Source organism: Oncorhynchus masou, chromosome 30 (genome assembly GCF_036934945.1).
Source record: "Oncorhynchus masou masou isolate Uvic2021 chromosome 30, UVic_Omas_1.1, whole genome shotgun sequence".
NCBI lineage: Eukaryota > Metazoa > Chordata > Actinopteri > Salmoniformes > Salmonidae > Oncorhynchus > Oncorhynchus masou.
In genome coordinates this window covers 69,759,688-69,772,514 of record NC_088241.1, presented here as the reverse complement: position 1 = coordinate 69,772,514, position 12,827 = coordinate 69,759,688, and the positions used below count along the sequence as shown (strand labels likewise).

General features: G+C 47.9%; 1 protein-coding gene across 1 annotated transcript in view; it reads left to right on the top strand.

The window, feature by feature from the left end:
- gdap1 (ganglioside induced differentiation associated protein 1) overlaps positions 1–2,984 on the top strand; it is a 29,049-nt gene extending 26,065 nt beyond the window's left edge. The window contains exons 3-6 of the mRNA XM_064949688.1: positions 1,303–1,476; positions 1,730–1,824; positions 1,944–2,058; positions 2,589–2,984. Of these exons, the coding sequence (XP_064805760.1) occupies positions 1,303–1,476; positions 1,730–1,824; positions 1,944–2,058; positions 2,589–2,947 (743 nt within the window). The 3' untranslated portion in view covers positions 2,948–2,984. The remainder of the gene's footprint in view (positions 1–1,302; positions 1,477–1,729; positions 1,825–1,943; positions 2,059–2,588) is intronic.
- The last annotated feature ends 9,843 nt before the right edge of the window (positions 2,985–12,827 follow it).

Below are 12,827 nucleotides of genomic sequence, written 5' to 3'. Positions count from 1 at the left end.
GAGAGGAGAGGAAGAGGAGAGGAGAGGAGAGGAGGAGAGCGGAGAGGAGGAGAGGGGAGGAGAGAGGAGGAGAGGAGAAGAGAGGAGAGGAGGGAGAGGAGAGGAGAGGAGGAGGAGGGAGGAGAAGAGAGGGAGAGGAGGAGGGAGAGGAGAGGAGGAGAGGAGAGGAGAGGAGGGAGGAGGAGGAGGAGAGGAGAGGAGAGGAGGAGAGGAGGAGAGGAGGAGGGAGAGGAGAGCGGAGAGGAGAGGAGAGGAGAGGAGGAGGGAGAGGAGAGGAGGAGAGGAGAGGAGAGGAGAGAGGAGCGGAGAGGAGGGAGAGGAGAGGGAGGAGGTTGCGGAGAGGGAGAGGAGAGGAGAGAAGAGGAGGAGAGGAGAGGAGAGGGAGAGGAGAGAGGAGAGGAGGAGAGGAGAGGAGGAGCGGAGAGGAGGAGAGGAGAGGAGAGGAGCGGAGAGGAGAGGAGAGGAGAGGAGGAGAGGAGAGGAGAGGAGGAGAGGAGAGGAGAGGAGAGGAGCGGAGAGGAGAGGAGAGGAGGAGAGGTTGCGGAGAGGAGAGGAGAGGAGAGAAGAGGAGGAGAGGAGAGGAGAGGAGAGGAGGAGAGGAGAGGAGCGGAGAGGAGAGGAGAGGAGGAGAGGAGCGGAGAGGAGAGGAGAGGAGGAGAGCGGAGAGGAGAGGAGGAGAGGAGGAGAGGAGAGGAGAGGAGGAGAGGAGAAGAGAGGAGAGGAGCAGAGAGGAGAGGAGAGGAGGAGAGCGGAGAGGAGAGGAGGAGAGGAGGAGAGGAGAGGAGGAGAGGAGAAGAGAGGAGAGGAGCGGAGAGGAGAGGAGAGGAGCGCTTTTATTGATTTGTTTGAAAATGATGTCTCAAATAGAAGCACATATATGATTGTATTTAACAAACACTTTTCAAATAAATCAAAATGTAGTATTAATTCAACTTGCCTAATGATAATAATAATAATTGCCAATACCGTTTGCAGGTTCACACTTTGAATTAATTGTCTGTCTCTATATTCAGGCAAAACAGAAGAATAACCTTTGTCTCATTGTTTCCCAAACCTCTCCTCCAGTACCCTCAGCCAGCCCACTTCATTGATTTATTCTAGAACTAACACAACTCATTTAAATGGTCATTAAGCCTTTCATGAGCTGAATCTGCAGTGCTACTGTACTTCTGGGACATATCAACTAATCGGGCCGGCTGTGGGTACTGCTGGAGAGTTTTGGGTAATGCTGCTTCGTTATAATGATCTTGCTCATTAACCATCTTTGTTTCTCTGTTCTTTGCCCCTTTTGAATGTCTGTAGAGGGAACTGCTAAGCTGATCCCCGAGGAAGGCAGTATGTACTACCACAGAGTCCAGCACTACAGAGAACTACTAGACTCTCTACAGATGGACGCCTATACACACGGCTCTATACTCCACCCAGAGATCACCGTGGACTCACACATCCCAGCCTACGCCACCACACGTATACGAGGTGAGACACACGCACGCACACACACACACACACACGCACGCGCACGCAAGCACGCACGCACCCACCCACCCACCCACCCACACACACACACACACACCCACACACACACACACCCACACACACACACACACACACACACACACACACACACACACACACACACACACACACACACACACACACACACACACACACTAACTTCCGTGGTATATTGGGGGTGTAATAATGACGTGGTTGTATGTGTGTGTGACAGCACAGATTGGGAACACAGAGTCGGAGCTGAAGAAGCTAGCGGAGGAAAACCCAGAGCTAAAAGATGCCTATATGGCTAAAACGAGGCGTTTAAAGGTACAGCGTCATGACTCAAATCCACACGGCTCTTTTACTACTCCTTTTCCACCTGAAACTGTTTACCACCCCTGCTGATGTCATGAAAGCCTAAAAGCCCAGTTTCCCTCCGTTTGTAGCATAAGCTGTTTGACCATGACAACATGAAGTATCTTAAGAAGATTCTGGATGAGTTGGAGAAAGTTCTGGACCAGGTTGAGACAGAGCTACAGAGGAGAGCAGAGGAGACACCAGGTAGATTTTACACTGGGGAAGGTTCTGGACCAGGTGGAGACAGAACTATAGAGGAGACACCAGGTAGGTTTTACACTGGGGAAGGTTCTGGACCAGGTTGAGACAGAACTATAGAGGAGACACCAGGTAGGTTTTACACTGGGGAAGGTTCTGGACCAGGTGGAGACAGAACTACAGAGGAGACACCAGGTAGGTTTTACACTGGGGAAGGTTCTGGACCAGGTTGAGACAGAACTACAGAGGAGACACCAGGTAGGTTTTACACTGGGGAAGGTTCTGGACCAGGTGGAGACAGAACTACAGAGGAGACACCAGGTAGGTTTTACACTGGGGAAGGTTCTGGACCAGGTGGAGACAGAACTATAGAGGAGACACCAGGTAGGTATTACACTGGGGAAGGTTCTGGACCAGGTGGAGGAGACATCAGGTAGCATACAGGAGAAGAGATGAATACACCTTTATAATTGACACAGCTGTTTTTAGACAGCAGACACTGTAGAAAATCTTCTTCCTCTTCTTGTTTCCACCAGAGGAGGGCAGTAGTCAGTCGTGGCTGTGTGGAGAGTTCTTCAGCATGGCCGACGTCTCCCTGGCTGTCACCCTGCACCGCCTCAAGTTCCTGGGGCTTTCCCGCCGTTACTGGGGCAACGGGAACCGCGGCAACCTGGAGGCCTACTATGAGCGTGTGCTGGAGCGCCCGTCATTCCGGAGGGTTCTGGGTCACGTAAACAACATCCTGATCTCGGCCGTGCTACCCGCCGCGTTCCGGGTGGCGAAGCAACATGTGCCGGCGTTCGTTGGCACCACGCTGCTCATAGGCATCCTGGGAGGAGCCACGTACCTGGCCTTCCTTTACCTGAAGACCAGGATGTTTATTACCAGGTGGTAGAGGTGAGAGAGAGAGAGAGGGGGGGAGAGAGAGAGAGAGGGAGAGAGATGGGAAGAGGGGAGGGAGAGAGAGAGAGAGGGAGAGGGAGAGGGAGAGAGGGAGAGAGAGACAGAGAGAGAGAGGGGGGGGGGAGAGAGTGAGAGGGAGAGGGGGAGAGAGAGAGAGAGACAGAGACAGAGACAGAGAGATGGGAAGAGAGTGGCAGGGACAGAGAGAGAGAGATAGAGAGAGAGAGAGAGGGAGAGGGAGAGAGGGAGAGAGAGAGAGGGAGAGGGAGAGAGGGAGAGAGAGACAGAGAGGGAGAGGGGGGGGGGGAGAGAGTGTGAGGGAGAGGGGGAGAGAGAGAGAGAGACAGAGACAGAGACAGAGAGATGGGAAGAGAGTGGCAGGGACAGAGAGAGAGAGATAGAGAGAGAGAGAGAGAGAGAGGGGGGGGGGAGAGAGTGAGAGGGAGAGGGGGAGAGAGAGAGAGAGACAGAGACAGAGACAGAGAGATGGGAAGAGAGTGGCAGGGACAGAGAGAGAGTAAAATATGAGAAGAGAGAGGCAGGGAAGGAGAGAGGGAGAGAGAGAGAGAGAGAGAGAGATGGGAAGAGAGTGGCAGGGACGGAGAGAAAGAGAGATGGGAAGGGAAAGAGAGAGGCAGGGAGAGAGAGAGAGAGAGATAGGAAGAGAGAGGCAGGGACAGAGAGAGAGAGAGAGAGAGAGAGAGAGAGATGGGAAGAGAGGCAGGGACAGAGAGAGAGGGAGAGAGAGAGAGAGAGAGAGAGAGAGAGAGAGAGATGGGAAGAGAGGCAGGGACAGAGAGAGAGTAAAATATGAGAAGAGAGAGGCAGGGAAGGAGAGTGAGAGAGGGAGAGAGAGAGAGAGATGGGAAGAGAGTGGCAGGGACGGAGAGAAAGAGAGATGGGAAGGGAAAGAGAGAGGCAGGGAGAGAGACAGAGAGAGAGAGATGGGAAGGGAAAGAGAGAGGCAGGGAGAGAGCGAGAGAGAGATAGGAAGAGAGAAGCAGGGACAGAGAGAGAGGGAGAGAGAGAGAGAGAGATGGGAAGAGAGGCAGGGACAGAGAGAGAGTAAAATATGAGAAGAGAGAGGCAGGGAAGGAGAGAGAGAAATGCTTAAACCCAGAATGGGTTGCTTTACTCTGTAACACACAGCTACCATTGCCCATTGCTGTACAGTACATTGTGGTGCAGTGGATTGTCCATAAACCATAGACACAATAGAATATAACTTTATTGAATATAACTTTATTGTTCACATAATGTGGACAATTCTCTTTGCCGTGTTGCTCATTGCATTATTTAATAGGCCAAATATGCTTTTTCAGTCATCTTTAGTTTGTGTGTCAGATTGTCAGTTGAGTCTGTGGTTCCTCCTCCCTTCTGACAGCTTGGCTTTGTCAGTTGAGTCTGTGGTTCCTCCTCCCTTCTGACAGCTTGGCTTTGTCAGTTGAGTCTGTGGTTCCTCCTACCTTCTGACAGCTTGGCTTTGTCAGTTGAGTCTGTGGTTCCTCCTACCTTCTGACAGCTTGGCTTTGTCAGTTGAGTCTGTGGTTCCTCCTACCTTCTGACAGCTTGGCTTTGTCAGTTGAGTCTGTGGTTCCTCCTCCCTTCTGACAGCTTGGCTTTGTCAGTTGAGTCTGTGGTTGTCAGTTCTTTGCTTGGTTATACAGTATATTAACAGTTTATTTAGAAAAGGCTTTATCCATACATACATTTTTCACATTTGTGTTTTTTCATCGGAAGTGACTGCTTATTGGGTACCTTGATGTGTAAAATATTACTGTTAGGAGATGTTTCATGCATAGGTTTTAGATGTGTATAAAAATGTGTTTGTGTGTTTTTGCAAAATGCCAAATATCCACAATTTGCTGCCGTGTCCTGTCTTGTCCTGATGAAATTAAACAGCTTTTTTCACTTTATTCAGAACTAATATCAACGGTTTACTCTCTGTCTCTGTCTCTGTCTCTGTCCCTGTCTGTCTCTCTCTCTGTCTCTCTGTCTCTCTCTCTCTCTCTCTGTCAGAATGGTAACCTGAATTCCCAGTGTCTTGATTGCATTCGATATCCATTAGTCTACCTCCCTCCCTCCCTCCCTCCAAGCCCCTAACAGTCAACCCAGGCAAATCCACAAGCCCCGACTAGTCAACCCAGGCAAATCCACAAGCCCCGACTAGTCTACCCAGGCAAATCCACAAGCCCCGACTAGTCTACCCAGGCAAATCCACAAGCCCCGACTAGTCTACCCAGGCAAATCCACAAGCCCCAACTCATCTACCCAGGCAAATCCACAAGCCCTGGTCTACAGGTATCCTAACAGGGCATTGAACCCAATCAGCCTCTGGACAGTCTGTGGCCTGACTGCCTGACTGGACTGTGTCCTCCTTCCCTTCTGCTACACACACGTGACTGCCTGACTGGACTGTGTCCTCCTTCCCTTCTGCTACACACACGTGACTGCCTGACTGGACTGTGTCCTCCTTCCCTTCTGCTACACACCTGACTGCCTGACTGGACTGTGTCCTCCTTCCCTTCTGCTACACACACGTGACTGCCTGACTGGACTGTGTCCTCCTTCCCTTCTGCTACACACACGTGACTGCCTGACTGGACTGTGTCCTCCTTCCCTTCTGCTACACACACGTGACTGCCTGACTGGACTGTGTCCTCCTTCCCTTCTGCTACACACACGTGACTGCCTGACTGGACTGTGTCCTCCTTCCCTTCTGCTACACACACGTGTGCGTGTGGGTTATATGTCTACTGTGAGATGGGAAAACACGTAGAACACCCGGGAAATGTTTGATTGACACATGAAAGGAAAATCCACATATGATCTGTAGAAGAAAAGCTATTGAAATACTTATAACGTAAACTCACCCCATCCCGTAGAAATGTGCTCAACCGCGACATTCAAACGAGGCTGCAAAGACATGTAATGGGACTGTAGCGACTGTGTTGACGTCAAAATCGGGGGTGTGAACTAGGTTTCTATTCAAGCGTTGATCGACATGGTAATGGCTCTATAGTATTGGAGAAAAGTTGAAAAAACGGACCCTCCCTAAAAAATAGTGAAGTGTCATGTCGTAAAGTACAGCATAAAGCAACTATTTCTGTCTTACAATCTCTCTCCACCAGGTGGAGCACTTCTCTCATCCTTTAGAAACAAGAAATGGACAGTAAAGGGGTAAGGGGGATACCTAGTCATTTTTTACGTCATCATTGCATGTGATCATGACTCTCAAAAGCCGCTGTTCAATTCTGAATATCACTTTAGCACCACCCTAAAAACCCGATTCAAATTCGACACAAACCTTCCAATAGGTAATGACACATTATATAAACTCTTTATAGTGTTTTATTTTCATTTTAGAGGCGATAAGGTGGACAGTCGAGTGGAAAAAAAGCTGTTTCCCCAAAGACATCTCTCTCCTTCTCATCATCACACATTAGTTTAGTTTCCCCAAACGACATCTCTCTCCTTCTCACCATCACACATTAGTTTAGTTTCCCCAAACGACATCTCTCTCCTTCTCACCATCACACATTAGTTTAGTTTCCCCAAACGACATCTCTCTCCTTCTCACCATCACACATTAGTTTAGTTTCCCCAAACGACATCTCTCTCCTTCTCATCATCACTCATTAGTTTAGTTTCCCCAAACGACATCTCTCTCCTTCTCACCATCACGCATTAGTTTAGTTTCCCTAACGACATCTCTCTCCTTCTCACCATCACGCATTAGTTTAGTTTCCCCAAACGACATCTCTCTCCTTCTCACCATCACGCATTAGTTTCCCCAAACGACATCTCTCTCCTTCTCACCAACACGCATTAGTTTAGTTTCCCCAAACGACATCTCTCCTTCTCACCAACACGCATTAGTTTAGTTTCCCCAAATGACATCTCTCTCCTTCTCACCATCACACATTAGTTTAGTTTCCCCAAATGACATCTCTCCTTCTCACCAACACGCATTAGTTTAGTTTCCACAAACGACATCTCTCTCCTTCTCACCATCACACATTAGTTTAGTTTCCCCAAATGACATCTCTCCTTCTCACCATCACGCATTAGTTTAGTTTCCCCAAACGACATCTCTCTCCTTCTCATCATCACGCATTAGTTTAGTTTCCCCAAACGACATCTCTCTCCTTCTCATCATCACTCATTAGTTTAGTTTCCCCAAACGACATCTCTCCTTCTCACCATCACGCATTAGTTTAGTTTCCCCAAATGACATCTCTCTCCTTCTCACCATCACGCATTAGTTTAGTTTCCCCAAACGACATCTCTCCTTCTCACCATCACGCATTAGTTTAGTTTCCCCAAATGACATCTCTCTCCTTCTCACCATCACGCATTAGTTTAGTTTCCTCACCTGCCATTTTAAAAAAAAAGACCTGACGGAGCTCATTGCCTTCTTGAATTATGCAGAAACGGGCAGCGTTTAGGTCATGTAATTGATCCTGTTGGAAAAGGGGAGAAATTGTGCTTTACAATGGTATTGACATTACAGTTGATCTGGAAGTATTACGTTGTTTGGCCGCTAAAATAAGGTCAATTATACGGACCAAGGCGATGTACAAAAGTGAATGAGTTTACGTTTTGTATTCTACAGTGTCACATTGCAAAGAGTAAATCTGTGATTCTCATTTTCAAATGAATAACATTGTTTTTGGCCTGAGTATCTGATGTTTCTATGATATTCTTAGAAATACATGTTGAAAGTTTGCCTTGGTCACAGATCTAGGATCAGATTACATCAACTACTGACCTTCAGTTTAGTGTGTTAGTTCAACCTCTGTACCAGTACATAGCCAATCTGTAAATAGCACACCCAACTACCTCATCCCCATATTGTTATTTACCCTCTTGCTCTTATGCACCCCAGTATCTCTACTTGCACATCATCGTCTACACATCTATCACTCCAGTGTTAATGGCTAAATTGTAATTATTTCGCCTCCATGACCTATTTATTGCCTTTACCTCCCTACTCTTCTACATTTGCACACACTGTAGATAGCTTTTTCTATTGTGTTATTGACTGTACGTTTGTTTATGTGTAACTCTGTGTTGTTGTTTGTGTCGCACTGCTTTGCTTTATCTTGGCCAGGTCGCAGTTGTAAATGCGAACTTGTTCTCAACTGGCCTACCTGGTTAAATAAAGGTGAAATACATTTTTTTTGGTTTTAATCTCATACTACTTGACCTTAGTTCAGTGTGTAGGTCAACCTCATACTACTTGACCTTAGTTCAGTGTGTAGTTCAACCTCATACTACTTGTGGAGACATGAGAGACTATATTATTCTGCACAAGGTGGTGGTGTTTCCTCACCAAACCCTCTCCTAGCTACATTCCCTCTCCTAGCTACATTCTATCTCCTAGCTACACTCCATCTCCTAGCTACATTCCCTTTCCTAACACATTCCCTCTCCTAGCTACATTCCCTCTCCTAGCTACATTCCATCTCCTAGCTACATTCCATCTCCTAGCTACATTCCCTCTCCTAGCTACATTCCCTCTCCTAGCTACATTCCCTCTCCTAACTACATTCCCTCTCCTAGCTACATTCCCACCCCTAGCTACATTCCCTCTCCTAGCTACATTCCCTCTCCTAGCTACATTCCCTCTCCTAGCTACATTCCCTCTCCTAGTTACATTCCCTCTCCTAGCTACATTCCCTCCCCTAGCTACATTCCCTCTCCTAGCTACATTCCCTCCCCTAGCTATATTCCCTCTCCTAACTACATTCCCTCTCCTAACTACATTCCCTCTCCTAACTACATTCCCTCTCCTAACTACATTCCCTCTCCTAACTACATTCCCTCTCCTAGCTACATTCCCTCTCCTAGCTCCATTCCCTCTCCTAGCTCCATTCCCTCTCCTAACTACATCCCATCTCCTAGCTACATTCCCTCCCCTAGCTACAGTCCCTCTCCTAACTACATTCACTCGCCTAGCTACATTCCCTCCCCTAGCTACATTCCCTCCCCTATCTACATTCACTCTCCTAGCTTCATTCCCTCTCCTAGCTACATTCCCTCCCCTAGCTACATTCCCTCCCTAGCTACATTCCCTCTCCTAGCTACATTCCCTCTCCTAGCTACATTCCCTCCCCTAGCTACATTCCCTCTCCTAGCTACATTCCCTCTCCTAGCTACATTCCCTCTCCTAGCTACATTCCCTCTCCTAGCTACATTCCCTCTACTAGCTCCATTCCCTCTCCTAGCTACATTCCCTCTCCTAGCTACATTCCCTCTACTAGCTCCATTCCCTCTCCTAGCTACATTCCCTTTCCTAGCTACATTCCCTCCCCTAGCTACATTCCCTCCCCTAGCTACATTCCCTCTCCTAGCTACATTCCCTTTCCTAGCTACATTCCCTCCCCTAGCTACATTCCCTCCCCTAGCTACATTCCCTCTCCTAGCTCCATTCCCTCCCCTAGCTACATTCCCTCTCCTAGCTACATTCCCTCCCCTAGCTACATTCCCTCTCCTAGCTACATTCCCTCCCATAGCTACATTCCCTCTCCTAGCTACATTCCCTCCCCTAGCTACATTCCCTCTACTAGCTCCATTCCCTCCCCTAGCTACATTCCCTCTACTAGCTCCATTCCCTCTCCTAGCTACATTCCCTCTCCTAGCTACATTCCCTCCCCTAGCTACATTCCCTCCCCTAGCTACATTCACTCTCCTAGCTCCATTCCCTCCCCTAGCTACATTCCCTCTCCTAGCTACATTCCCTCCCCTAGCTACATTCCCTCTCCTAGCTACATTCCCTCCCATAGCTACATTCCCTCTCCTAGCTACATTCCCTCCCATAGCTACATTCCCTCTACTAGCTCCATTCCCTCCCCTAGCTACATTCCCTCCCCTAGCTCCATTCCCTCTCCTAGCTACATTCCCCCCTAGCTACATTCCCTCCCCTAGCTACATTCCCTCTCCTAGCTACATTCCCTCTCCTAGCTACATTCCCTCTCCTAGCTACATTCCCTCTCCTAGCTACATTCCCTCCCCTAGCTACATTCCCTCTACTAGCTCCATTCCCTCCCCCAGCTCCATTCCCTCCCCTAGCTACATTCCCTCTACTAGCTCCATTCCCTCCCCTAGCTACATTCCCTCTACTAGCTCCATTCCCTCTCCTAGCTCCATTCCCTCTCCTAGCTACATTCCCTCTCCTAGCTACATTCCATCCCCTAGCTCCATTCCCTCTCCTAGCTACATTCCCTCTCCTAGCTCCATTCCCTCTCCTAGCTCCATTCCCTCTCCTAGCTACATTCCCTCTCCTAGCTACATTCCCTCTCCTAGCTCCATTCCCTCCCCTAGCTCCATTCCCTCTCCTAGCTCCATTCCCTCCCCTAGCTCCATTCCCTCTACTAGCTCCATTCCCTCCCCTAGCTACATTCCCTCTCCTAGCTCCATTCCCTCCCCTAGCTCCATTCCCTCTCCTAGCTACATTCCCTCCCCTAGCTCCATTCTCTCTACTAGTTACATTCCCTCTCCTAGCTCCATTCCCTCCCCTAGCTACATTCCCTCTCCTAGCTCCATTCCCTCCCCTAGCTCCATTCCCTCTCCTAGCTACATTCCCTCTCCTAACTACATTCCCTCTCCTAGCTCCATTTCCTCTACTAGCTCCATTCCCTCTCCTAGTTACATTCCTCAACATACCTTCCCCCTCCTCTCTCTGCATCCAGTTAACATGTCCGTCTTCACTTGCGCACTACCACTCAGTGCTCACAGGGATCACTGACTACTTCATCACGTCATACAGAAACATGACAGACATTGAATAAATATAACATTTTCATTTCTTCAGCTATGACAATCACCTTCAGCGACAATTATTTGAATATTTAAATAGACATTTTTTGCACAACTTGATGACTGAAATGTCTTATTTGGAATTTTGAAATCTGACTTCACAATTTTTCTCGTCTTTGGAAATTGTCTTTCTGGGTCAGGCATTAGTTAAACTGAATTACCGAAGCAAGACTGTAGAAGCAGTGGAAACTGAAGCAAGATTGTTGGAGAAGTGGAAACTGAAGCAAGACTGTTGGAGAAGTGGAAACTGAAGCAAGACTGTTGGAGAAGTAGAAACTGAAGCACGACTGTAGGAGCAGTGGAAACTGTGCTTCTAGACCGGAACCCTTTTGTTCTGGCCTTTATGGTTGCCATGGTAGCACACTGAGTGAGAACTACGGGGCCCAGAGGGGTCTAAGACCCCCTGAATGAGACATAATTATTCACACTCTGCCTGCAGTGGTAATATTTTATCCCAAATGGCAAACGATTCCCTATGTAGTGCACTATTTTAGACTAGAGCTGGCACCCTATTCCCTATGTAGTGCACTACTTTGACATTGGGATTATCCAGCCCATAGAGCTCTGGTCAAACGTAGTGCACTATATAGGGAACAGGGTCCATAGAGCTCTGGTCAAACGTAGTGCACTATATTGGGAACAGGGTCCACGTTTGACCAGAGCTCTATGAACCCTGTTCCCTATATAGTGCACTACGTTTGACCAGAGCTCTATGGACCCTGTTCCCTATTTAGTGCACTACGTTTGACCAGAGCTCTATGGACCCTGTTCCCTATATAGTGCACTACGTTTGACCAGAGCTCTATGGACCCTGTTCCCTACTATATGGTGCACTACGTTTGACCAGAGCTCTATGGACCCTGTTCCCTACTATATAGTGCACTACGTTTGACCAGAGCTCTATGGACCCTGTTCCCTATTTAGTGCACTATATAGGGAATTGTAACGGCGTTCGTCTGTTGAAGGAGAAGCGGACCAAAATGCAGCGTGGTGGTTATTCATGTTCTTTAATGAAATGAACTCGACATGAAATAACTAAACATACAAAACAACAAACGGACCGTGAAACCCTATACAGCCTATCTGGTGACAACAAACACAGAGACAGGAACAATCACCCACAAAACACTCAAAGAATATGGCTGCCTAAATATGGTTCCCAATCAGAGACAACGATAATCACCTGACTCTGATTGAGAACTGCCTCAGGCAGCCATAGACTATGCTAGACACCCCACAAAACCCCAAGACAAAAACACACCACAATAACCCATGTCACACCCTGGCCTGACCAAATAAATAAAGACAAACATAATATATTTCGACCAGGGCGTGACAGGAATAGGGTTCCATAGGGCTCTGGTCAAACGTAGTGCACTATATAGGGAATAGGGAGCCATTTGGGATGCATCTATAGTCTCTTGGTGTGGAGGAGTGTGCTGTATCTCAGCAGGACTGTAACAGTGGCCAACGACATGGGCAGACAGACAGCTGACTAAATAAACCTCTGCCTGAAGCTTCCAGTACGTTCTCTATATTGAATGGACCTGACGTCTGGCTATTCAGTTGTTTAAATTCTAACAGATGGTGGCCTGTAATTGGACGAAGCTCCCCCTCATCATTATTAAATGGAAAAGCATGCATATACACAGAACAAAAATATAAACTCAACATGTAAAGTGTTGGTCCCATGTTTCATGAGTTGAAATAAAAGATCCCAGGAATGTTCCATACGAACAAAACCCTTATTTCTCTAAAATGTTGTGCACAAATTAGTTTGCATCCCTGTTAGTGAGCATTTCTCCTTTGCCAAAATAATCCATAGACCTGACAGGTGTATCACACCAAGAAGCTGATTAAACAGCATGATCATTACACAGGTGCACTTTGTGCTGGGGGTAGTAAAAGACAACACAAGGCCATTTATCTCAAGTTTTGAGGGAGAGTGCAATTGGCATGCTGACTTCAACGTTGTTTTAGAGAATTTGGCAGTACGTCCAGCCGGCCTCACAACTGCATACTACCCGTATGGTGTTGTGTGGGTGAGCGGG